The sequence below is a fragment of the Sander vitreus genome, chromosome 17, assembly GCF_031162955.1.
Source record: "Sander vitreus isolate 19-12246 chromosome 17, sanVit1, whole genome shotgun sequence".
Taxonomy (NCBI): Eukaryota; Metazoa; Chordata; class Actinopteri; order Perciformes; family Percidae; genus Sander; species Sander vitreus.
Genome location: NC_135871.1, coordinates 22,081,691 through 22,109,066, shown reverse-complemented (window position 1 = coordinate 22,109,066; position 27,376 = coordinate 22,081,691). Strand labels below are relative to the sequence as shown.

The 27,376-nt window shown below is 40.6% G+C and overlaps 1 protein-coding gene across 5 annotated transcripts; it reads left to right on the top strand.

Annotated features, from left to right (window-relative positions):
• The first annotated feature begins 1,839 nt into the window (after positions 1–1,839).
• Positions 1,840–26,831, top strand: LOC144532365 (equilibrative nucleoside transporter 1-like). Of its 5 annotated transcripts, none has more exons than XM_078273077.1 (13): positions 1,840–1,917; positions 11,994–12,084; positions 12,245–12,326; positions 13,184–13,365; positions 14,361–14,500; positions 15,131–15,265; positions 17,149–17,246; positions 17,626–17,707; positions 18,736–18,836; positions 19,151–19,259; positions 20,215–20,300; positions 22,003–22,202; positions 24,286–26,831. In XM_078273077.1, the coding sequence occupies exons 2-13, from the start codon at positions 12,056–12,058 to the stop codon at positions 24,395–24,397; spliced, it is 1,356 nt and encodes a 451-aa protein (XP_078129203.1). In that variant the 5' UTR covers positions 1,840–1,917; positions 11,994–12,055; the 3' UTR covers positions 24,398–26,831. The 5 variants fall into 5 exon arrangements, with proteins under 5 accessions (XP_078129203.1, XP_078129205.1, XP_078129206.1 ...); XM_078273079.1 differs by lacking the exon at positions 1,840–1,917 and adding an exon at positions 3,847–3,944; XM_078273080.1 differs by lacking the exon at positions 1,840–1,917 and adding an exon at positions 11,328–11,434 and having other exon boundaries at positions 18,751–18,836.
• The last annotated feature ends 545 nt before the right edge of the window (positions 26,832–27,376 follow it).

Below are 27,376 nucleotides of genomic sequence, written 5' to 3'. Positions count from 1 at the left end.
TGGAAATGACGTGTAGTTTTGTGTCTTCACACCAGCAGAGAGAGAGACAGTAGTCCCTCAGTCCTCTGCTCCTCCTTGTTGGGTTTGGGTTAGCAAGGAAGCAGCCAGTCAGACTAGTAACCCTTCACACATGCTTTCTGCCCATAACCACAGCAGGCTTTTTTTAGACAGGGGGGAGACAGGGTGTGGATGACTGTGTACCTACCACGACTATATGAGCAAACAGCAGAGACCAATGCTTAGTGTGTCCAGACTCACACAAAAAAAACGACTGTAAACAACGCCTCGGCACAGCGGTTAAGACAGGTCCAAGTGTTGTGATGAAATTAAACATCTGTGATGGTTCTAGTAGACACTTGTTTGAGAAAACAAGCTGTACCCCAAAAGCAGAAAAAGAGAGGAGTGTTAACTTTGTCTTGTTTTCAGCCAGATTTAGGACACTGTGTTGCATTATGGCATCAATTGATTGCACATTTCCCCTGAAGTAAATGTTCTAATTTAAAGGAGAATAATTCAATATAATAGCTTTTGGTGAGGCGAAACGTTAATGTCAGTTTTACAACAGTCAAACAAATAAAAGCTCCCTCAGGCACACTCTGTCTTTCTCATCCTTAACTTGTGTTGTTTTGTCCTTTGCCTCAGACTGTTAAACACCTGCTGTCTTTGCATTTGAAAGTGTGAATAATGCTAGTGAGATGACATGATTCATGGCACAGTTTGAAAACAGCTCCCTCCGTGCCTGTTTAAACACTATTTCTTTCTATACATACACAGGGAGTGTTTGTAGTGATGGGTGATGATCAGGAAGGCTTGTGGCAATAGTTAGTAATTTTATGTCATGATATAAAATTATACCGTGATAGAAGGTTTTATATAGCCTACATATTGCTCACCCCTATCACTGCATTTAGTTGGCCTATAACCGCTTACGTTTGATATACAAAATATATAATGTTAATAATAGTTAACCTATTTGTTATTATCACACTATCTCTCTACCATTGCCAGTTGGTGATCATTGAATGATAAGTAACTGGAAGTCATAGCGGCACCTTTGATGTACCACATTATCAGTGTTGAATGTGTCAGTAAAGATATTATTCATAACCAATATGGTTCAGAGATAGTCAAAGAGTTGGCAGACTGCTACAAATCTAGAAAGTCATTGCATGGGTAGCAGTTGACATTTCAGTGCAATCCCACTATGATTTTTTAATTTTAATTTTTTTTATTATTGACAAAATGCAGTATACAGAGAATCAGGTAAACAGTAATAGGACATGAACATCAAGTGTACAAACTTATGAAGGTAAAAATAAAAAACATACGAAGCAATACAAACTATAATCATTACATAGAAAAATAAAATGAAAAAGACGTAGAGAGACGTTTACAATTAGTCAGAGGTTTCAGGGGAAAAAAAGTTCTTTCCTCCATAGACCTTATCCTCCGCCACAATAGTGACGACATTGCTGATGGCTTCACGGACGATCAGCAATTCTAAAATCACCTAAAATGTTACTGTATAATCTGTATTTAATCTGAGTTAGGCTACTTGTACTAAGGGATGCTGCTTATTGTGTTTTGGTTAATACTGTATTTTAGTTTTTGAACAATCTTCCTTATCCTAAACTGTGATACAGCAAGGAACATACACATATAGGCTACACATACGGAAAATCAACGATTGTCTGCAAATTTTCAATTGATTATTCACTTTTTTTTCCCTTCATTTTGTTACACGATCCCACTTTTTATGTAGGCTAACGGCCGGAAATGTGGTTAAATAACTGTTCAGTGTTTACTTCTGCGACTGGAATAAGACTTTTACGAGGTGCACCCGAATGTATCTTGAGTGTAGCCTGAGCTGAACACAGACAGGATCAGACACAAGCCTTCACAGACTGTAATGTTAAGGTAGGACTTCTCAGTGTGCTTAACCAAAGACGGTGTTAACTGACTGAATGTTATTCGTTAAGAATGGCAGCTGGTTGAGTTCAAAACTGACGATTAAGGCGAATTTGCTGATAAAATAACGTCAACTTTGCTCGTTTCAGAAGAAATTCTGACTTATTTCTGACGTCTTTTGCTAATTGTTATGGTTCCGTGGCACGTTTTGATGTCTTTAACTGTTCCTGAGAGACAACATTGAAGAAACATGTAGGCTAACGGTGTTTTGATACTGGACGCCAGGCAGCGTGCCCCCTTTTATTGACTGCAGCTGGTAATTAAATTTAGCGCCAACTTCAAGCATGGTCCGTTTAGACGGGCAACTAATGTTAACTTTAGTTAGTTAGTTAGCCGGTGGCTCGGGATGTAGGCTACTAGTTTACTACTGCCTGTGTTGTGGGCAAAATAAACTAAATACTAAAAATAAAATTAACTGTTACTCAAACTGTAATTTCACAGGCGGTGAAGTCACCTAAATGTATTTCTCATATTTCGCCTCGTTATGTTTATTTGTCTGCCCTAAATCCATGAAAGTCCTAAATGTTGCAATTTTGGCGAAATTTAGAGACCAAGATGAGAAGTCAAAATACATCGGTGGTGATCATGTAGGCATGACATTTGCTGCTTGTCGGAAACCACGTGTGCCAGATTTTAATGTTAATCTTCAGTGATAGCACGTGGGGAGAAACTGTATCACAGGACCCAAGGGATCTTAGAAAGGTTATACGTTCCATTGAAAGCACCTGCCAGTAGAAATAGTTAAGAAAAGAATCCATCGTAAGTTTTATAATCATATCAGTGGAGTGTGGTTTTGACAGGCACTAACATTACTGCTACAGTGGGGGTAAAAAAACCACCAAGGTGAAGCCATGTCAACATGTGTATATAACGTTAAGTCACTAATACAAATCACTATTGTGTTAGCTGCTTTAAATGTGCCCGTGGTACTCGATAGTGACTTCAGTTACATAATACTTTAGTTGTATGTTTTTCTCACTTATTGGTATTTTTGTCTTAACGGTTAGATGATATTTTAATGATTTTAGGGGTTAGTTTTGTAGTATTCTTATAAAATGTATTACAGGATTAGTATAACTCCTTTACGTGACGAGAGATCTCTCTGACTGAGTGTTTCCTGGCTTGGGTCCATGTCACACGTGTCTGTGCTATTTGCGACTCTGTTAACCCTGAGGCAAGAAGAAGAGTGCACCAGAATGGTGGCTTTGTTTTCCACTGAATAGCTGATGGGACAGCAGCATCATCCCACCACTGGGTTCACATGAGCATCTGTTTTTTTTGTTTTTGTTTTTTTTTTAATAGGAGTGGGAGTTAAGTGTTCCCATCTGTTTCCTGAGTTGAGAGACAAATTCATTATTCATTATTGTCTGTGCTGGCAGAATAAAGCATTTATCACTTTTGGCTGGCAACTCCTGGTATGAAGATAAGATTAGGCTAAACTGACTAATCAAAGGTAATATGGAAACCAAGGCTTCCTCTAGTCTTACCCATTGAAACCGTTCTCTTAATACATCCATGATTTAAACCCATCAGCGCTGACTGTATTGTAGTCTTGGTGATAAGTGGGGTTCCTATTGCCAGTTCATCAGTCAGCTATTTATCCAGACCACTTGAACCAACTAAAAAGACAGGCAGTTGGAGATGGGCTTTGTTCCTTCTCTCTCTCTCTCTCTCTGAGTGGCGGGAAATAATTTGGGGCGTAAAGGGGCGGGTCTGTGTGAAGACAATGAATTTGGAGACCTTTTATGCTCCCTCCCTCCTTTAGCATGGATGAGATTTTGTTTTCTTTGCAGAGTTTTCCCCGGGGATAACTCATTAGTGTCTCACAAAAGTCTGTTTTCTTGTCTCTGTGCCACTGCTTCCTGCTTTTATTCGCTGTGGTTCACTCCCCTGCACAGACCTAGATGCAAATCGCAGATGTGAATTTTATACGTAACTTGTGTGCGCTGATTAACAGGAGAAAGCACAAACTGTGGGTACGTATTTCATTTAATTCACGACAGGCAAAAACGAAAGGAAAACGGTATTGTTTGGAATGAAACTGCACCCTTTTTTCATTGAGATGTTCGTGCTTCCTCGAAAAGATGTTTGCTGCGGAGTTAATGCCACAGTTTTGCCTGTTCAAAGTGACAATAAAGAAGATAATTATTCAGTTTACATTCTCTGATTAAATCTAATTTAATCCACCAAGAAAAGAAGCTGTAATGTTTTAATTATTTGAAGTGAGAACATTTACATTAGGGCTTTGAAACTGGTAAAATATCAATGCAGTGTTGTCTGGTAGAGACCTGATTAAAAACAGCAACATTTGCCAAGCTAAATACTGGGTTTTGTTTGGATTTCTGACCCCAGCTTCCAAGAAAATAAAGGTCCAGTCAGTGTTGTTAGAGGTTTGTTGGAGTTATATTAGATCAGCCTCTATGCCTCTTTGTCAATCAGTGGAAGTCATGAGGTGACAATGTATTTGGACACCTGTCATGGTCTTCTTTTCAGAGCCTATGTTCCCTGAAGTGAGCTTTGGTTCAGATTTAGAAATTGCTTTTATCTGTTGTTGAGGCTACTGCCTGTGATTGGCTTCCCACCAAACCTCAGTAATGGCGCTTACCCACTGCAAGTATCTGCTCGGCTCGACTGGACTCGGCCGCAGTGCCCCGTCCTCCATTTTCCATTGCAGATTTAGTACCGCCTCATGCGTCAGGCGAGCATGGCTGGTCGTTATAGCTACGCTGCAGGAAACTGCCGTGACCTAACGCGACACACACACAGAATGTCGAAGGTGTGTTGTTTTTGATTCTCTGCATGTGGCTGTTGCCAGAAGACAAATTTTGTTTCAAAAGAAGCTGGACGCAGCAAAGAAACCACCGCTGGCTAAACTATTTAAAAATGGCGGGTTTGTTCAGGACACCCCCGTCTGTCGCTAGCAATGATGACGCAGTGATTAGTGACGATTCTCTTCGACCAATCAGTAGTCTGCAGGTTTTCACGTCACCTTTTGGTATCGCCTCAGCTCAATTGGAACCTCGACGGAGGTGATACTAAAAAAAAGTACCTTTTGGCTAGTACCAGGTAGTTTTTTTCATGGAATAACAAAAAAGACGAGTAGAGTCAACGCGAGTCGAGCAGGTACCATGTAGTGGAAAAAAAGACTGGCTGCAATACTATCATAAGTCGGATACGACAATACAGGGCCTACTTTGTCAACTTCTTAGTCACTTACATTTAAAAGGTGACCCAAGTCATTGAGGCTTCTTGACTGTCTCAACGCTATTGGCAACTAGCCTGGCTCCGCCCTCCTATGTACTTGCGCTCAATTTTCATTTCCCTGCAGTACTCCGTCTGGGTTCGCTGTATAGGCTTGGGTTTTCTCGACCAAAGTTTTTGGCGGTCCAATCAGCGAACAGAGGGAGTTGAGGACGTGCGCTAGAAAGATGCGAGCGAAGCCATTCGGTCCGTTGTGGCAACGCCGCCGAATATCCAGAAGTTAAAGCCCAAGCAAGAACAATCTTTGCTGAGTTTTGTTGGTGGCCATGATGTTGTGGCCCTCCTCCCCACGGGGTTCGGGAAAAGTTTGATTTTCCAGCTCGCTCTGTTAGTGGTGAAGGAGTTGGCTAAGGCTAACGCTAGCGGTGCTAATGCTAATAGCCTTGACGGTCTCCTTTCTTGTTCCACATGCGCATGACATACGTCGCGACCAAATGTTAGCGATTGGTTATGGCAGATCCAGAGTGGCTCTGGGCAGATCCAATAGTTTTAAACTTCAACAGAGTACCCGCCTTCAAGGAAGTTAACACTTGTCAATGGAGAGAGCCCAGACTCTCTGTACTAATGAAATGTACGAGAGTCTGGTAGGACCAGGCTAATTGGCAACTGGTTTGAAGAAAAACTTCTTACAGCTCAATGCTATTAAAGTTCCCATTGCATGAACATTTCATTTTATGAGATTTTTTTTTAACATTAATATGAGTTCCCCTAGCCTGCCTATGGTCCCCCAGTGGCTAGAAATGGCGATAGGTGTAAACCGAGCCCTGGGTATCCTGCTCTGCCTTTTGAGAAAATGAAAGTTCAGATGGGCCAATCTGGAATCTCCTCCTTATGACGTCATAAGGAGCAAGATTACCTCCCTTTTCTCTGCTTTGCCTGCCCAGAGAATTTGGCCCGCCCATGAGAAAATGAGACATCATGGCTTGCAAACAAGCAAAGTGGCAGTTGGTCAAGGCCACACCCCCACCCTCCACCTTGCCCCCCCCCTCTCGCCTCCTCAATAGCATTTAAAGCTACAGACACAGAAATGGCCCATACTAAGGAAAGCTCATTGTGGGACTGGCTCATAGTGGCTGTAATTCTGCACCAAGGCTGAATTTCGGCATCTCATAGGACCTTTTAGAGACAGAGGTCCTGGTTGTTGCTCCAGAAAAGGTCACATTTGGTCTTTTTTTCCCCTCTGCTGTCCGCACCGACCTGCATGATTTAGGGGTGATATTTGATCAATCTTTGTGGTTCGACACCCATAGAAAGCAGCTAACCAGATCTTGTTTTTTCCACTTAAGAAATATTGGTAAACTCAGATCTGTAGTCTGTAGTCAACTACTGCTGAACTTGAGATGTATTATGTTCTTTTGTATGTTAAATCTCATTTTAAAGACTTTGGTTTTATCTGTGAAAAGTGCCTTATAAATAATATCTTCCTACTTTTTTTCCAAGTCACCACAAAATGTGATCAGTGTAGAATAGTGACCTTTAACTTGTGCTTGCACGTGTAGATGCATGATTGCTGCTGTTAATTGAACATACAAATTGAATTACAATGCAGACTATAGTATGGACTTTGTTGTAATGCTAATGTGGTATATACATTGATTACTACACCAGGGGCTTTTACAGCGGGAACCCCTCAACAGAGAGGCATAAATAAAGCTTGCATTTTTTATTCTGTCCCTCATTAATCTCTCTTGATAATTCAAAAGTGGACATCTTGAGACATGAGTTTCCCAGGCTTTTCTCAATGATGTAATATTTTAGAGAAGCTTACATCTTTTCTTTTTAGGATTACGTAAACTAATGGTCCAGTCTGTCTGTTGTTGGACTCTGCGTTGTTCTAAAATATTTAATCTGTGCTCTTCAGACCGACTGAGGACAGAGGCAGTAATACTGTCCTTGAAAGAAGGGCAAGAGGAAATGCACAAATGGAAATAAAGGCTGTAAAACTCAATGTACTGTAACGTAACTGTAATGTGTTCTTGGATGTTCTCGGGCTGTTGAGCAAGCTGCATTTGTACACATGTACGTGTGTGTGTGTTGGTCATTCTAGGAACGGTGTGAAATTGGAAACTCCATTGCCAGTTTCAGATGTGAACTGCATATGAATCATCAGTGAACAGTTTTACGAGTTGTGCATAGGAAGCCAGCGTAAAATCAGGCTACAACAGTTTGTTGCCACTGAAACCCACTACCCAAAGTCTGGTTGCTTCCCATGCAGGGGAATTGATTGTACACATTGATTGTTGTGTAATATATGCTGCATAGCCAAATTACATCCTATATAATTTAATATCAGTAAATCTCCTAAACTCAGTACATCTCCTAAACTCAAAACAACTCTTGGCATGAGCTTGCCATGCCTGTTGCTTATCGTCACTGATGGTGTCAAAAGAAATACCTCTTTATTTACCTCTAATTTACTTTGGTTAATTCCTGTAATGGCATTCCAGTATAATACTGTGCAGAGGAAACGTTATGACTTTGACAAGATGTTCGCCATCTATAGGCACTGGGAAATGACCACGAGGAAAGGGGTTTATTCTTCCTTCGCCTTCTCATGTGACCAGCATCAAACTATTCTGTGTCAGCCTGGGCATAAAGGCGACCCTGTTAGAGAGGTATGCTGGTGAGACAATAAAAATGTACTGTGTTTAAGATATAGGTCACAAACAAATTCTGTTTCAGTTGTATTTTTTTGCTTGGTTATCTCCAACGGGGTAAGCATCGGTCAACAACCCGTAGCTCCTATGGCGCTATTTTGATGGTAACAAGCACTCACCCGCCGTTAGCATTCCACTGACTGCCATTCATTTTGACGTCACCTTGACAGCGAATAACTTTACATCTGAAGCGTTTAAAGACTTTATTTGTCCATTGTTTATTTCTAAAGAAACACGACAATGTATAAAAGTCTCCATTACCTTGTACCTCACGTTATGGCTCCGTAGCAGACGTTTTTGTAAAAATAGGCTAACGATTGTGTCATAACCACGCAACTTTCTGTCGCATAGTAGAGGAATTACGGTCTAGTACAGGAGAAGCTTGCAGGCAGTTTCGGCTTACATTAGCTGCCATACCGTTCCTAAGGTATGAGCTGTTTTTAAGGACAGAAAGTGCAGTTTAGAAATCCCTCTCCCTGCCAGTGTTTAGTGTTTTTCAACATAAAATACATTGTGTTAAATGGAAAAAAAAGTTGTTTTTTACCCAGACATTTCAAAAATAATATTTATAGCTGTAATTGTAATACCGTGATATTTTTGCTGAAGGTTATCATACCGTCAGAATCTCATACCTGCCCATGCCTATATACAAGAATGTTGTAGTGCAGACATGTTGCAGTAACTACTAGAATAATTCTACTGGTGTGATTGTATACATCAAAGGGTTAAATTGGGCATTTGTGAAGTGCTTTAGAATAGAGATTTTTAAAAATATCGGGATATTGTGTATCGCGATATCGCCTAAAAATATCACAATATTATTCATAGGCCATATCGCCCAGTGCTAACAGATGTCATCAAGTATCAACACATGACAAGCCGACCTGATGAAAATAAAATGTGCTAACCTTCTTTAAAAAAAAAAAACTTGGAGCTTTGTGCCAATGTTTCACATAACACGAGTGAATTAAGAGTTTAATAATCATCTGACCAACAGCATAGTGTCTTGTTAGAAGAAGCCTCATGCAGGCAATATAAATGTAGCAAATTATAACATTATGTGACAAGGTTTTCGAGTTGCATCATTAAAACTTTGCACACAATTGTGACAATGGCAAGCAGACTAGTCTGAACTGGCCTTCTTTGGCAAGATTTGAACCATATTTTTTACCTTGACATTAGAGGAGGAAACAATAAATGAGTCCCTCCTGTTAAATCTTTTCCATTTGAGTGGTGGTTGTTGGAGTTGGATGTCGCTGAGAGGCCAGCTAGTTAAAGTGTCAGACTGATGCCAAACTGGAGTTTTGTACCATTCTACAGACTGCAAAGTGTCTGTGTGACTGTGCGTGGTGGGCAACATTTCAACACCAGGCAACTCATGCCAGCTGGCTCGTTTTGATGACATTTTAGGTTGGAGACGCATACTTTACAGAAATCTGGGACGTGTGTTTTAAACTGTGACTCGTAGTGGTGTTTGTAATACTATTGGCTATGATAAAGTTTGGACAACTAGAGGGAGAGGGGAAAAAGACGACGAAGAAGTGTAAAATGCTAATTTGGCTATGTGTTGTTAAATGGCTATTTAAAACTGGCTAAGGCATCGTCAAGGCAAAGTCTGTAGGAGGAGGCACACAGCATGAGCTGGATACTGACAGCTACTTCAAAATGTTCTTCTGGTGATAAAACCACACAATTAATGCGTAGAATTAGTCTTTTTTATTTGTAAGACTTTTGAGACCAACCGATATTGACATTTGAGATTTAACAAAATCTGATATATCTGCAGAAATTAATTGTTTAAGGACAGGACACGGTTTCTAAATGACCTTAAACATGTCTGTTATTTTTTTGTTGGAACCTCTCGTTGCCTCTGCTACAAAATATATACTTATTTATGAGTGACATATTAGGGGTGTGCAAAAAAATCGATTCACATTTTTTTTTTTTTTTTTAAATTGTATGTTTAGTGTCACATAGAGAAAAGTAACTACATTTACAAACTGAATTGTTTTTTTAATCGAGAATCGTTTTTTGAATCGAATCTTGAGCCTAAAAATTGATATTGAATCGGGACATTTTCTGAATCGTGCACCCCTAGCTAATATTGTCCGATAAATTGGCCTTGCTTGAAGTTGTTTCTCAGAGTTAGACTCCACTCAATCAGTATAGTTTAGATGCTTGATACTGAATGGGCTATAGTGTGTTTGGCCCCCATAGAGCAATCTCTGTCCTTACTGAGAGCACACTCATGACCAGCCAGATCAAATATGGGACTCATCATGTCACGTCTGTCAGCAAGAAGCCATACAATGCACTGGTAGAGCCAGATCAGGTTTTCTGTTGCCAATATCCATTGCTTAATTATCAGTCAGATTTTTAGCTCGTTTAAAAATGCCCTGTGGAGTTTTCCTCGCTAAAACACATTTTGTGTATTCTTAAGGGTCTTACAAACGTGATGACATTTACAAAGGCGATTCTTCTCAAAAGTTTGAAACTTGCTTTGTTTACATCCATGTTTACTTGTAAGCAGTCTTCTCCTTTTCCTGTGAAACCATTGGCAGGAATGTGTATCGCGTGTATGGTGTGTGTCCATCGTGCATGAGAACAAACCAAACAGAACCCACTGATAATAACATTAGGTCCATCCACAGCCATACTAGTTGTCAAAAACTCTGCAGGGTTCCTTTTTAAAACGTTTATCAGTCTATTACAATGGGTGGCCAATTAATCAGTGCATTACTTGGAGCTATTGAATGCAAGTGCTCATGATTGATATATTTACTGAGAACCCCTAAATGTTACCTTGTTTTGTTTAGCTTGATTTGATGCCAAATACTGTAGCTCTGTGTTTGGAGAAGGTGTCACACAGCTATTTGAGCACGTCTTCCATCAGGTCCAGGGGAGAAGATGGGAGGACAGAGGGGAGAGATAAGAGCAGAATTAAATGACGAGGAGTGATTGGAGGTAATAAAAGAGCATTGGGGAAGTAGGACAAGAAAAAAAATATGAGTTGCACAATAAAAGCCAGGGGAGCAAAAGATGGAATAATATAAGTGTAGAAAAGGAACAGCGGAGGCAGTAGAAAACATGGGGGGAAATGGAGGGAGAAATTAAGAAGACGTGGGTGTTATATTGAAACGTAGCAGAGTGGAACTGATGGGAATGTAAAGGCAAGAGACTCAAAAACATTGTGGAATGTTTCTCTTAAGCGGTTACATTTGCTTCTTTTTTGAGCACTTTGAATTTAAGCAATTGCTCATTTCTTCTAGAAATGTGGGAGTTGACACCTATGCCAAAGAGCGTCACACATGCTTGGAATGTAAATGAAAAAGTATGTAGGAAGGGTTTGAGAAGAAAAGAGAGTTTGAGGTAAAGGGAAGAGAGAGGGATGGTTACTGAGATACAAAGAGGGGCAGGTCCAATGGGGAACCGACAGTGGGGTGTCAACCTACTAAACCTCGGTATAGTATAAAATGAAGCAGGCAGAGCTTGTTCGGCCTTTGCTTTAGTTGTGGAGGAAAGAGGAGTCTTTTATTCCTGATTGAACTGTAAGTAAGTTTATAAAAAAATGTTTTTTCTTTAAAGGTCAATAGGCAGAAAATGGTTGTCATGGTTTTGCATTTATTATCTACTTTGTTGCACATTTATGAGGAATGCTGTGTAAGGTGACGCATTAGTTTCTGATGTGAAGGTTGTCTTGTGAGTTCCACAACTGTTATGCAACTTTACCACGAAGTGGCAAGATTTCTTTGAAATATGTTGCTTGCTTGAGTATTTAACCACTCATTGTTCTTGTGGCTGAGTTATTGCGTCTGTGTGATTAAGGTTTTCTACCACTGGTGCTGGCATGCTGCCACTGAATTTGGAGCGGACCTTAAATTGAACCTGACAGTTTTAACTGAATTGGTATATTGTATTATTTACTGTTCAAACTACATTATGCAGCCCATTATTTAATTGCTTTGTTGACCCACACATTGTCTGGCTTATCAATATCTAAAAATAGAAAGAAGAGACATATGGCTGCTGATGATAAAGATGTAGGTGCTGACACACTCTAAATGTTTACCATGTTGAAAACATGTATTTGTTATCTGTGTATTTCAGACCCGGTGCCACCCTGATCAAACCCTAACTGAGCACTTGCGTCTGACTTTGTAACAAGAAACATGACGGCCATCAATGCACCTCGGGACAAGTAAGAGAATGTCTTTTGAAAGGAAGGAAACCGTTTCTCTGTTAAAGTCTAGCAAGGACTATTCGTGTCAATATTCTGTGCAAAAGAGGATTTGGATTAGATTTGTTTGTTGACTTGATTGATGTACTTTCATGTGAACTTCCTTTTGTCTCTTTCCCAGATACAATGCAGTATGGATAATTTTTTTTATCCTGGGCTTGGGAACCCTCTTACCGTGGAATTTCTTCATGACGGCAACAATGGTAAATAAAGCAACATTTTAGGACAATTGTAATCTTCTGAGTATGAGAAGCATTGTATCCAAATGCAGTTAATCTTGGAACATGAGACAGATGGGCGTGAAAGGAAGAGCCCTTTTGGTGGCTGTGTGCAAGTCATTAGTTAATTAAAAGGTTGGGCTCCACTTAGATGAAAGGTCCGATTAGTTTGAGAAAACAGAGATTGTTTGTTTACCTTTCCCTCCAAAACCACCTGGTTTCACTCAGGATGGCTGACCTGACTCCAGCCAGGTGGATTTCCATGGCAGGGGTATAGCCTCTTTAATTCCCAGCCATTGTTTTTGAGCTTTACGGGGTTAACTTCTTAAAACGTGGAATTTCATTGTCTTCAGGGAGTTCATTTGGACCCACCCTTAGGGGGAATTTTTGTTGAAGCTCAAATAGCTTATAGTATTGTTTGTTTTGACAAAGGAAAGTTGGAATGCCACTTTATATACTGCGCTTTAAAGACACATGGCTATACTAAGACTGTATGGCCACAATCTATAAATACAAAAACCTTTCAGGCCAGCTTGAAAAGCATCACATTTGCATTTGTCGACAAAATTCACTACATTTGTAAATTCAGCCAGTTTTGGGTTCTGTAACTTAAACACATGATTCATTTGTGCATCATTTAAGCCCTTGAAATCTTTCATTCAAGCGAGCTTTCACCTCCATGTTTGTTCCCACACTCATTCTCATCCTACACAACAGTTGTTGAAATTTTCTTATGCAGAGAGGTGTTTCTAATATTTTGTCCATTGTTCAGTGATGCTGTTAAGTTGCATAGGCTACTAACCATCGTAATGAATGCACATTCCTCCATCCTTTTTCTTTAGTACTTCACAAGTAGGCTGAAGGACCCACCCACTGACCTCCCCTTCAATCAGACGGCAAATGAGACTTTGGAGGGCAGAGACACTCGCAATGTGCTGGAGTCAAAGTTTAACAATGTGATGACGCTCTGCGCCATGGTGCCTCTGCTCATCTTCACCTGCCTCAACTCCTTCCTACACCAGAGGTATCCAACCTGATCCATATCACATCACATCATGTGCGGTCTAGTGTCTAGTATGTACACTTCTCCACCCACAGGAGGCAATGAGTTAAACCCTTCAAATATGAAATGTGGTAACACAAGGCATTAAATGATAAACTCTTTTAAAGGGAAATTGTGCACCTTAAGTTTCTCGCTCTCTCTGCCTACCCTCCTGTTTACCTGTACCCCCTTGGTCACCACATGCCACTATAGGTAACATGATCCTGTTATGTGAACGTATGTATGTATGTATGCCTCCTGTGTGTTTGCTTTAATTAGAGTCGGATTTGGAGCGATCTGGGGTGGACCACGGTTGACTCTTACCCCGTACAAACACACCCAGGAATGCTGTTTATGTTCTCTACTTCTTTCTATTTTCTTCTTCACCTCTCTTTTACCTCTCACTTCCTCAATATACTTACTTTATTCCTGCTAACCAAAAAAAATAAATCTATTTTCTTTCAAAAAAACACAATGCGTTTCCTTTTTTGATTAACAAAGGGCTGCTTATTCTGAATTACAACCCAGTGCACTCCATTTTCCACTTTCTTACATTTTATGCCGGAAGGACCTTAACCTCCTCAAAAGAGCATTGACCCTCTTACTATTGTAATCGGAAAATGTTTTTCACTTCTGTTGAACAATAAATCAAAATCAACTGTTCCATATGTCCATCTCTTCATTCTCGTGTCAGATTTAAAAAAACATGTATTTCTCCCACTGCCTCTTTTCTTATTTTGAACACTTTTATATGATGTATATAAGTAATTTGTTTACCTAAAGCTCGCGTTGACATTTACTTTTAGCATCTGATTATTTTCTAATGAATGGACCAACATTTATTTTTTTAATTACTCCTGAAGTGTCCAAATTGGATATGGCTAATGTTCTTGACTGGTGGTTTGGGTTGTTAGTGTAGAAACACATGATATGCAGTAGTTTAAATTCAATTTGTTCAATGTTGTTTTCTCTCTCAGGATTCCTCAGAAGCTTCGTATCTCTGGCAGCCTGGTGGTCATCCTGGTGGTTTTCCTGTTAACGGCGGTGTTAGTCAAGGTGGACGTGGCCCCACTGCCCTTCTTCACCATCACTATGATCAAAATTATCTGCATCAACTGTGAGTTTCTATATAACTAACGATCATTACTGTACATCATTGTTCTGTAGTCACTGCAAACCTTTACCAAACTAATCAACGGTCAGTCACAAAACAAAATGTAATTAGTTAACTGAATATTGTAGCCTTTATTGCAGGGCTGTTGTGTTGTATTTCATATGGATGTGTGGATACTAACACACATACACATTGTCTACCACATTGAGCTTCAGAACAGTCTGTAATCTCACTGCTCGCTGCGTTTGTTTATTTACAATGACTCAGTGAGCAGTAGGGATAAGCTCACCCTCCCCTCCTCCTTATCCCTGTTGGGCCAGTCCAGACCCCCAGGTCCTCATAAGTAACAGCCCATCGTGTTTGATTAAGAGGGGAAGGCCGTTGTGACCTTAAAGCTTTGATGTCCACGTCGGCACATTCCTCTTAGTGGACATACGTTTGATTACGATTTCTGCAGCTAATAAAGTGCCAAAGTTGCTTTGCTTCAAAAAGGATGTCATCTCTCTGTTTGTGACAGCAGTTTATTTTTCATGGGCCTCTTTTTACTGTTGCTGTGGGACAATGTGTATTTTTCTGTGTCGCAGTGACTCTTTTAAGTATACTAATTCTTAAACATCCTTTTCCTATTCCCAGCGTTCGGGGCAATTCTTCAGGGCAGTTTGTTCGGGCTGGCGGGGATACTGCCTGCCTCCTACACCACTCCCATCATGAGTGGACAGGGGCTGGCTGGCACCTTTGCTGCTTTCTCCATGATCTGCGCACTGGCCTGTATGTCTCACACACACAAAGCTCTAGTACACCTCTTCTTTTATCAATAGAAACATGGACACACAAGAGGTGGCCAAAATGTGAAAAAAACCCAAAAAAACCTTACAACACACACACCTACATAATCTTTTAGGAGGTGTTTCAAAAGTTGAAAGTTTTGTTGCACAAAACTGCGCACACCCGCTCTACTACAGTACCATTTCTAGAAATAAGACTTGTTATTCTTATAAAATAACAAATTAAACTTTGCGAGTTGGGGAGCGCAATGTTCCATGACACATAATAACATTCCATTTGTGTTGACTATTAGGCGAGAGTAGCCTACCTGTGTAATGTCTTTGCCTTTCCCGTTCTCAGCTGAGGTAGACACATTAACGTTGCAAACAGCTGCAGTGTTTACCATTGCACATTAGCCTAGCAGCTAACTGAGTTTCCTTCTGTTTATAGCTTTATCCCGATAAAACGGCACGGTTGAATTTCAGCCTGCATGTACGTTTCGTAGCCTAAAACGGAGCAGCTTATATTGGTAGAGAGAGCAACAAGTTAGCGGACTGACGAGTCGCCCTCTCTGCTCTCTGTCTAAGCTTGTCGTTTTATTGTTCACTTTTAACTCACTTTACATCAACTTTGCTATCTCTTTTTCCTCTCTCTTTTCCTCACAGTGGCACCCATCAAAATGACGTAATATCCTGCCGGCGCGTCCGATTTATGACGCTGGAAGTAGGTCATCCAATCAAATCGAAGCATTGACGGCAATGCTGCTGCCAGTTCTGCCGTTGTTTACCTTTTTCTTCTAGTCCGTAGAAAGAGCAACGTCTGTAGCCTTTGCTCATTAGCGCCACCTCTGTTCAGGAGAAGACTGCAACTAGTGTCGCGAGCACCAGCGCGGGTATAAATAGTCACGGCGATCCAATGACGTCACATTTGCATGCGCCAGCTGGTCTGCGTCTAGTCTATAAGACCCTATACACTCCTCTCCGTTACCGCTCGCTCTCCTTGCGCGACCACACGGGCACTGACGTCACTCACTTAAGGCACCCTGCCATTCTCGCTCTAACTTACGCTAAGGGGGTTGCGGTATACCGCTCTACCGCGGGAATTTCTTGCTTTTCAACCGCGGTAAGAAAAAATCCATACCGTCCCAGCCCTAGTATTAAATGTGTTAAATGATGAATTTTGTTTTGGTTAACAATATATAACAATAATCCTCGCCATAATTATGGAAACAGAATTAGTTGCTTGGATGTCCTTTTGGTACTCAGGATTGTTTCTGCCAGATGTAACTTTCTCTGTGTGCTGACTCAGCCATGCTCATGTAGTTTAGCTGTTATCAGTTGGATCACATCTATCTTGTTATCAGTCTCTCACCAAACAAATGCAGTTTGTCTGCTTGACTTTCCAAAGACGTCAGGCTGCATCAAATTTGAGAATTTTTATTAAAACCGATGGTCATTTTTGAGGCTGTGGTTTTAACCAGCAGAATTCCTTGAGGTCTTTAAGCCAATGTTGGTGTCTGAGTTGGTTCAGTCTCACATACACCACAATTTAGAGCTGAAATGATTAGTCGATTAATCGATTAGTTGAGCAACTGAAAAGTAATCTGCAATTATTTTGATAATCAATGAGTCATTTAGGTAATTTATCAAGGAAAATGGCAAACACCTGCTGGTTCCAGTTCCTCATTTGAATTGATACTGAAAAGAATTTGTTTCAGCCCTAGTAAAATTATATAATCCATCAATTAGAATTTGAAATCTAATTTGAAAAGATGAATACTGACTCAAGGATAATTGCTTGAAGCTATGAAAAACTGTTGAGTGAAATCAATACTTGACAAAAAAGTCTTAAAATATTCTAATAATTCTCTGTGTTTTTCTTTGTAGCTGGATCAGCCCTTCAGGACAGCGCTTTTGGTTACTTCATCACAGCCTGTGTTGTTATTCTCCTGGCCATAATGTCCTACTTCGTTCTGCCCAGGATGGTACCACCTCATCTTCTCTAAATTAAACATTGTTTTATAGTGTCTTTTTAAAAAAAAAAAAATTATTAGGTATTTGTTTAAAAACACTTTCAAATGTGTTCCAATTTTGCTCTCAATAACTTTGTACCTTTTTGGAAAATACTTTATAAACTTGAGATAAGTTCTGAATGCTTTTCGATAATTGCTTTTAAACTGTTGCCATATAAAGTTCTTTTTACTTTTTGATATCAGTCCAAACTCTACTCTTTGTGAGGTAATGGATAACACATCTGTCAGTGAGAGTTTACAGCATCTCAGGGAACATGATGTCCCCCCTGCATCCTTCGACTGTGCTGGCTGAGTTGAAATGCCTCATTATGGTTACTGTTTTTGTTAACAGGAGTTTTTCCAGTACCACATGGAGAGTAATGGATCCAGACCCTCTGCCGATGAGGAGAACAAGATGGACTTACTCAAAAAAGGTATGTGCAGTATGTGCAGTATGCTCACAGGCCTGCTCCGATATTCAGGCTCCAGTTTCCAAAAATGAGCAATTATGGAAGTTTTCTTCGAATGACGCCCTCAACACAAACACAAGGTTGTCACTTGGATAACTTAATAACACGATAGGTTTATGTCATTGCCATCTTTTTTTCTCTGTCAGTTTGGTGTGTTTGATGGCTCTTAATGATTTTAATCTGCTGAATGTTATTGGGTTTCTATCAAGAGTACTGACTTTAGTGTTTTTAGAGAAATCATCCTTGGGAATTGTACTTTTCGTTATGTTTTTATGTACTAATGCTTGTACCTTTTTGACTTTTATCAAAGAACCAGACATTTGTAACACTATCATAGGAAGTCACTTTTTTGTCAGACATGCCATTTGGATTATTTCTGGTTGCTATGTAGCTTTAGTGTCTCCCTTACACCCAAAGGGTTTGGAAAGCCAAATGAACACTGAAAGTGTTTGTTTCAGTTTGTGTTTGGGATTCTCTAGCATTAAAGCTATAGTACGTAGTTTCTGTCGCCCCCATGAGGAATTCTAAGTAATGACAACAAAACTGTTGGTGCGTCCACATGATACAATCCTTCAGTGATCGCGCACCGCCCCCACCCCTCCCCCACGCAGTTGCTAGTAGCCAAGGAGGACAAGGAGGATTAAAAAAACATGATAGACTCTTTAGAAGAGGTAATTATCTTCGCTTGAGTTTCTGCGCAGGAAAGTCACGCAATCTTCTGAACTTCGCCATACTGAGAAATACAGAGAGAGTTGTGTGGAGCTGATAGTCTTAATTAGCTTTGTAGCAACTCATTTGTCAGTGGCTTAAATGTAACGGACGTTCATTAATATCAAAAAGTTACGCACTAAAGCTTTAACTACTAGTGTGTGAGAGTGTAATGGGAACCCTATGTTATGTTACATTACAATTGAAATCCTGTGCGTACACCCACTAAAATGTGGGAATGATGGTCTTAATTCCCACGTGTCACTTGACCAACTTAATGATAGGTGTTTGTTTCTCAGAAAGTTCAGCAGAGAAGCGACCGGTGGTGAGTCTGATGGAGGACGAGGCCAAACCCACCGTGTCTGTGGTAAACATCTTCAAACAGGTGAAATTACTTTCTCACTTTGTAACATACAGTATGAACACAAATTAATTTAATGGAAACCAAAAAAGCATTGCATACGCAGTTTAAAGAGACAAGACACCTCTGCTGTGAAACATTCTCACCATTTCAAACCTCACTTGTTGCTGTTAGATTGACCAGTAATGACTGTCAGTCATTCAGCATCCCATCACTAGTTAGAGATAAGCAGCTTCATTCTTAGGACCACTTTATGCAGTTTCCACCTTCTACCTGTATGGCAGAGATTAAGCTGGTTACATAATATTGATTATGTTCGTCTTGTGCTGTCGAATCAGATCTGGGTGATGGCTCTGTCAGTGTGCTTCATCTTCACCGTCACCATCGGAACGTTCCCAGCTGTGACAGTGGAGGTCAAGTCGACGGTAGCAGCTGGAGGCACCTGGGGTGAGTCTCCATTTCTAACATCTATACAAAGCTACACTGCTGCAGTAGCTAGTGAGCAGTGTTTCCGCTAGAAAACAATTGGTGCCGGTCATGTGACCTGTAAGGTTTCATTTTACCGGTCAAATGTGAAAAGTTCCGGTCAAATATTTTGTAGCTGGTGCCGATTCGTCCTCACTGGCAATTTCCTGGCTTAATTTACGTTACACCGGCCACTGCTCGGTTTCATAAAGTAATTCGCCATGGCTTGGGCTTTGACTTTCCTGCTTGCTTGTCACCGTTTTGTAATTTTGTAAACTTAAAATAGACAACTGCATCAAATCAGAGTGTGACACAGTTTTTTCCTTTATCGGATACGCTACAGACTACAGTCATTTTTTTCAAATGAAACACGAAAGAACAAAAGATTTGAAAATCGCTGTAGCCTATTTTTATTTTTTTTAACACAATTCGAATTGTGCAGAGGGAATTATTTTTACCGGTCATAATGATCCGAGACAATTACAATTCTTTTTTAATTAACCGGTAATAACTGCACAAGGGAAACTCAGCTAGTGAGCCATAACTTTTGATTATCTGACATTTGATAGGGGTCACTGCCAAGTCTTTGTCCCTGTTCAAACATTGTTACCAAACATTTTTGGGAATAAACTTTTCTTGTTTCCCTCCAAGAAGCTGGGCAGATTTTAACTCCTAACCTCAGACAGTAAGGGTGTTTTGTGGGGCAGGAATGTCTTTTTATTTAACGAAACCAAGTTGGTAGACAAACAAAAATAGTTTAAACTTATTCACATAATAAGTGACCCTAGTATACACAGTAACTGCTGTGAGTCCAAGCTGACAACCTCCATGAAAGAGAAAGCTACAAACTGTTTAGCTCCAGCTTTCAAGCCCCCACAGACATCTGCAGTCTGTCTTGTTGTTAACAACAGCTTTGTTTGTTTTGTTCCTTGTTCAGGAACTTACTTCATCCCCGTGTCATGTTTCCTCCTCTTTAACCTGATGGATTGGGCTGGCAGGAGTCTGACGGCCGTCTGTATGTGGGTCAGTAACATGTTTTACCAACTTGCTCTGAAGGTTTGGGGTTCCTCTTTGGGTTCAGGGCTTAATAAGTTCACTAACGCTTCGTAGGGCTGTGCAATTAATCAAAATGTAATCGTGATTATGATTTCGGCTCCCAATGATCAAAAAACAGAATAATCGAGAAAAACAATTATTTAGCTCATTACGTTTTGCAAGTAAACTTATTTTCGCTTGTGTTCTGAATGAAAAAATAAAGTTTCAATAGGAAAAGTATTAAGGCAAAGTTCACAGTTGTATGTGTTTTTTTACTGTTGATTTATTTAACTTTTTCCACTGTTTTTTAAGTTCAATAATTGCAACATCTTTCCTGAAGTCAACGAGTAATCGTGTTAAATTATCGTGATTTCAATATTGACCAAAATAATCGGGATTATATTTTTTCCCATAATCGAGCAGCCCTAACACTTCGTCAGGTTTTCTGCCTGTTTCGTGGCTCTAGTCATGCGAAATTTGATCACAAATCTCGTCATAACTACCTGGTATTCTCTGAAGGACTTACAGTTACTAAATGTATGCTGTAAAATTCTACTGGAACATATTTCAAAATGTACCAGTTTGTAATAATGACAGTGACCAGTGCTTAACCTTTGCTTGCTCACGCCTCCCCCATCAACAAATCAATTAAAGAATAGGACTATAGTTTATAAACACGTTTGCCTTTATAGAATTTTAAAATGGCTGCATCAAAATATTTAGTTGGAACTGCTGTCTGGCGGGTGAATGACACTATGGATAGCAACAGACACATTTGTCACTTCATTGGAAGCCTTTGGCTGCATAACATGTTTACACATGAATACATCACATCGTCTTGGATTGAATGGTGGAAAAACCTCAGTCGCTCAGAGCTTGGGGTCACAATGAAGGAGGCGAGTTTTGTTGCTGAGATCAGAGATTTGTTTTGGATGAAAAGCGTGTGTGTGCGTGCTGTGTAAAGGAAGTGGTTTTCGGGGTCAGAAGAGTGACGGTGGTGTTTTCTTACATGCACATCTGGATGAAGGAGGGCAGCTTTTGAGGTTTTTAAACTGCAAAGAACCCCTGTGCGCTGCTACACATCTGGGCATTGTCAACAGTCTGTTAAAATGTCTTTTCTTCTACAAGCTTTAATAAGACTATTTTAGGTTCATGGCATATCCAGCTGTCTAGTGTTCTATTCACCAGTTGATTATCCATGTCCCATTTCTTTTTTGTGTGTCAGTCTGTAAGCTACTTTTCTGGCAGAGATCTCTCAAAACTGTCAAGAAAATAAATGTACAAACCAGTCTAATTTCCTGTGATCCAGAGGAAATAATCAAATTGAATCTATTCATTTTGTACAAACTGAGTACGGTCAGTTAACCCAGTCTGAATTGGAATGCAGCCTGTTATTAGTGCAGATAACAGCAGTCAGCTGGTCCAGGACCATGTGAGTTTATTTACCATCATTAGACGGCACTGATGCTGACGCTTTCCACTGAGGTGACTTCATGTTCTTTTGATCAGTCATGTCTTTAAACAACTCTGTCCCTATTTCTCCCACTAAAGCACCCATAGTAATCAGTGTATTATAGTACACATATACTGTACATGTATGTATTCACAGTGTCCGTGGGAAATTAAAACGCCCAAAACTATGTTAGTGTTGTTATTATTAATTGGAGTGTGTGTGTGTCTCTCTCTCCAGCCGGGCAAAGACAGTATGTTGCTTCCTGTCCTGGTGGGTCTGCGGGTCGTCTTCGTCCCTCTCTTCATGCTGTGTAACGTCCAGCCTCGTCGCTATCTCCCTGTGCCGTTTGGCCACGACGCCTGGTACATCATCTTCATGATCTTCTTCTCCTTCTCCAACGGATACCTGGCCAGTCTCTGCATGTGCTTCGGACCTAAGTAAGAACTACACATCTACACCTGGAGGAAATGAGTACACGAATGCTGGCTAGTGTTGGTTTCGGCAGAATCTTTCTGATAATTGAATGAGAAGAACGAAACCACTCTCATGTCTGAGTTAAAGTGGAACTCCCATCAATTTTACACATCAAAGTGTGTTTACAGGTCTTGGGGTGCATTGGAAGTGCATTGTGGGTGATGTAGGCACAGGTTTGTTTTGTCAAGGAAGAAAAATTTGAAATAAAGACCATGTTATAATGTTACAGAAGTGCAGTGCTAGATCGGAGGAGGAGTAGTCTTTTTTAAGATTCTTTTTTGGGCATTTTAGGCCTTTATATGACAGGACAGCTTAAGACCGGAATCCCATAACATGATAGACTATAATAACTTTCACCACTGCTCATTTTATAAAGGCCGCCGTAAGAAAATGTCTTTGTTTATTTGGTATAATGTGCTGTTGGATTGCTTTTTATTTTGCAATTCTGTCTGCCATCGGACATGATTGCGGCGCGCTAACTAGCAGAGCTAACAGTAGCGCTAACACTGCTAGCTAACATCAGCAGTCAAACAAACATCAATGATCCAATGTCTTTTTGATAATCTACATGTTTTTCTTGCGGTAGCCTTTCTACAATAAGCCGTGCTAAAAGTTACTATAATCCGTTCAAGGAGACAGATTAGCTAGCTAGTTGATACGTTGTCTACTTCCACTTTATAAACAGCTAACCATAGCAGCTAACTTTAACGTTACATCCCTGCTGGAGCATCAGCTACTTTACATGGAAAAAAAGGTTGTTGACGAACATATTTAGTCTCGTCTGACGAAATTAAAGGAACACGTCGACTTATTGGGACTTTAGCTTATTCACGGTAACCCCCAGAGTTAGACAAGTTGATACATACCCTTCTCATCTCCATGCGTGTTGTAACTCTGTCTGACGCCCCCACCGCTAGCTAAGCCTAGCACAGATCCTGGAGGTAACCGGTTCCAACTAGCCTACTGCTCCCAATAAGTAACAAAATAACACCATGTTCCTGTTTACATGTTGTGATTTGTATAGTCACAGGGTGTACAAATAACTAGGTCAATATGCTTTTACTATCTAGTAATTGTTGACTCTATTACTCCAACTCTGAGCGAACTCCAGGCGAACTCTCTGCTCCTCACCACAGGGCTTCAGGTGCTGCATGCAAATCACTCCGCCCAAGTAGCAGAAGTAGCAGTGCTTCGCCTTTCTGAGAATATAGTTCCCAGTTTATATACGGTTGGAAGACGGCTGTGTCTCATATGACCTTGTTATTTGTACACGCTGTGACTATACAAATCACAACATGTAAATAGGAACATGTTGGCGTTATTTTGTCACTTACTGGGAGCAGCGGGCTAGTTGGAACCGGTTACCTCCAGGATCTGTGCTAACCAGGCTAGCGGTGGGGGCGACAGACAGAGTTACGACATGCACGGAGATGAGAAGGGTATGTATGGACTTGTCTCACTCTGGGGGTTACGGTGAATAAGCTAAAGTCTCAATAAGTCGGCGTGTTCCTTTAACATTACGGAGGAGTAGTCTTAAGTATTGGACTGGAGCCCGGAGCCTATTAGTTTAGCATAAAGACTGGAAGCAAGGGGATAAAGCTAGCCTGGCTCTCTTCAAAGCTCAAAAGCACGCCCACCAGCCCACACTCAAAATGAACATGATGCGTAGTCTTGCGCTAAGCTACGCTAACCCACTCTGGGCTGCACCATACTTGCCGTACAGACATGAGAGTGGTCATCTTTTAACACCCCAAGTAGATGTTCGTCTTGCACCCAGATAAAACACACACACAAAGGCTTGGACATTATAAAATACATGAAGCATATTAAAAAATATGTAAAAGAAACCCTAAAAGCCCCCACACAACCTTGAATCAAACCATGTACATTAGTGACTGCCTCTTTTCATCTAATTCATGGAAAGAAAGTGTATAATAATATAATGTTGAACTATTCCTTTAAGTGATGCCGTATCTAACATCATTGTGTTCCATGGTGAACTCACTCCTTCCTAATGAATTTTGTCCCTCTGTTGTCTTTGTACAGGAAGGTCTCCCAGCATGAGGCGGAGACAGCCGGGGCCATCATGGCCTTCTTCTTGTCCCTCGGCTTGGCGCTGGGCGCTGCAGTCTCATTTGCTTTCCGGGCCATGATCTAAAAGGTCTCCAGTCAAACCTTCAGTAGATGTAGACTTAGATTAGACCACCCCGCCCTCAAATACTCTCCCCGTCTTTACCCGTCATGGGAGAGCCGTGCTTCTCTACAACCGCGACTGAGTGGAGACAGCACGGCAGATTAGAAGACTAGAGGACCTCAGTCTTCTGAAGTCTACGGTAGAGACTTGTTTCATCCAGACATCTCGGCAACAATATAAGCTGAAATATGTTAAGTGAATATTAGTTCTCTCGATGCCATTGATCAAACGGGTTGTTTCTCTGTGATAGAATTGAAGAGTTCAGAGTGCAACTCAACAAACAAATTGAAACCAAAAGTGTAGAGAAATCTGTTGCAGCGGACTCGTCATAACAGCAGAAATTCTTCAAGATGTGTTTTAAGTTTCCCCGGACATCCCGAATCTGTGTTAGTGAAGACGTCCTCTACACACAATCTCCTCGAGCCTCATACATTCATACATTTCTTTTACTTTCTTTAGAAATCCTATGAAGTTATGATGGTGTGTACATAGTCTCAACACATTTTTATTAATGAGGCTCTTAGATTCTGCTGTTCAGCTCATCTACATAAACTGGTAAATTTGAACCCATCAGTTTGTAAACTGATGTCAATGTGACTTTTTTTTTTATGACTTTGGACTGGTGCAGCTTTTTAACTTTGATCAAGCCAAATACATAAAGACAACATTGGAAAATGATGAACTTTGAAGGGAGATTACCATTATCCATCCAACGGCTAATTATAAATGTGCCTTGTGTAAACCGCTTCGCTCCCTCGCTCTACTTGTCGATTTGGGTCACTTGTATTTTTAAACTTCCTCATAACAAATGAGTAAATTCTCAAAGAATGTAAGGCTGGACTAAATCCTAAAGACCATGTTTCAACCAATCTGCTGAATATTCGTTGTCTTAGAGAGTAGTGTTTGTTTTTTAGTTACAGATAAGGTTGTACCAGTGTGGGTCTATTTGGTTTGCCAGAAAACGCAAAGGTCACGTTTTCTGTCTAGATTTGTCAGCCCACATGTTGAAGTTTTTACTGTTACTGTGTCTTCCTGATAAACATATTTTGCCACAATGTATTTTTTTAACGCAGCAAAAAGAAAATATGCAGCCGTCAGATTTCTCATTTAAACATGTTTTCATAGATAAGTTTTGTATCCAAAATAGTTTTTAGATTGTTTTTCAAACTTTACGACTTGGCTCTTGCTGAGTTGGTGGTGTTATGAATGAGGAGGTAAAAGTCCTCATGCCCGTCAGTGTTATATTTTTGTGGCCTTTTGTCCGCTTTAATTGTCCAAATATTACTCATAATGCAAGCTGTATAGATCCTAACTGCCTGTTTTTTTAAAAGCACATTGTTCTGTTCTTCCATACTTAGTGTTTGGTTGGTATGGGAGTCATGGACCATTAAAAAGTTAGTTGGTGTTTTTCCATTACATGGTACCTGCTCGACTCGCCTCGACTCTACTCGCCTCACTGTGCGTCCGTTTTCCATTGCAGATTTTAGTACCGCCTCAGCGTGGCTGGTCGTCATAGCGGTGCCGCAGTAAACTGCCGTGACCTAACGCGACACACACACAGAACGTGGAAGGTGTGTTCAAAGCCCGTCTACGGAAAGCTGTTCCACTCCCTATTCAGCCCCATTGTACCTACTTTGGTTGCAGTTCCACCAGCGTTCCACTGGGGGTGATCACGGTCCAGTGCTAAATGAATGGGACTCTATGGAGCTAGACAGCTAAATGTCTCTTTCGCCTGATTGTCGTTGCGAAATCTCAGATTTGATTGCAGTTTTTGCAAGTTCAACATGGATTATAGGTCAAAAGTTGAATGAACGAGTACTTGTGTCCTTTCGATTTCTTACAGGTTGAGTCGTTGTTGCCCATAACACGCTAGCAGTCTGCTAATGAATGCTGATTGGTCAGTGAAGGACTGATTACGATCGGAGATCCCGCTTGACGGCATCCAAAGCAGAGCCAGAATGTCATGTGAATATTTCGGCGTGGTCTTTAAAACATTAGCAAACCTCTTTCTAGCACGTGTATTAACAGGGAGAGGCTAACCTGTCAGCTGTGTTGTCGATGCCTCGAGAGAGAAAAAAGAGTTTGCCGTAAAGCAGTATCTCTGGCCGTATATGTGTATGACGTCATTGACATTTTAAAAGGCTTTTTAGAACAAAAAAGCCACTTTAAAAAAATCTAACACCCAGCAGTGTGTATTTTCTTAGCCTCCCCTTTCGCTTGGAACCTCGACTGAGGTGGTACTAAAAAAAGTACCTGTTAGCAGGTACCAGGGACTTTTTTTCGTAATGGAAAACCAAAAAAGTAGAGTCGAGTCGAGCAGGTACCACGTAATGTAAAAACGCCATTATATTGCAGCTTCAAACCGTTCTGTGATAAAATAAAACTGTATTTTTAAGAATCTGGCAGCTCCTGTTGGTCATTTGTGGAAACGCACTGCTTGACATTTCAGCAGCTGATTAGGTTAGAAATTACATTACATGTCATTTAGCTGACACTTTTATCCAAAGCGACTTACAGTTGCTACATATGTCAAGAGGATGCACTCCTCTGGAGCAACTAGGGGTTAAGTGTCTTGCTCAGGGACACATTGGTTGATGTTTCACAGTCGGGATTGAACCCAGATCTCCCACACCATGTGTCATATCCACTGCGCCATCACCACCAAGATGATATGGTAATGAAGAAATTCTGTTATTTATAAAACATCTGGACACAAACGGCGCTTTACTTAATTCACTTGAATGTACAGTATAAACTGGCTGCGTTTCTTAGCTGATAATACCCGCTGATCTTTCCCTTGTGCTGCGTCTGCATGTGACTGAATAATGCAGTCAACGAGAATACGCCTCCGTGTTCATCACAGAAAAATGCAGCATTTCTTGGCAACTTCTCAGTGACCCGTTATGAAACGAGGCCATTGATTAAGCAAGTCTTCACTCAGGG

Coding starts and splice junctions, on each gene's coding strand:
- LOC144532365 (XM_078273077.1), top strand. CDS start 12,056: ATGACGGCCATCAATGCACCTCGGGACAA. Junction 13,366..14,360: donor AACTCCTTCCTACACCAGAG/GTATCCAACCTG, acceptor TTTCTCTCTCAG/GATTCCTCAGAAGCTTCGTA. Junction 15,266..17,148: donor CATGATCTGCGCACTGGCCT/GTATGTCTCACA, acceptor TTTTCTTTGTAG/CTGGATCAGCCCTTCAGGAC.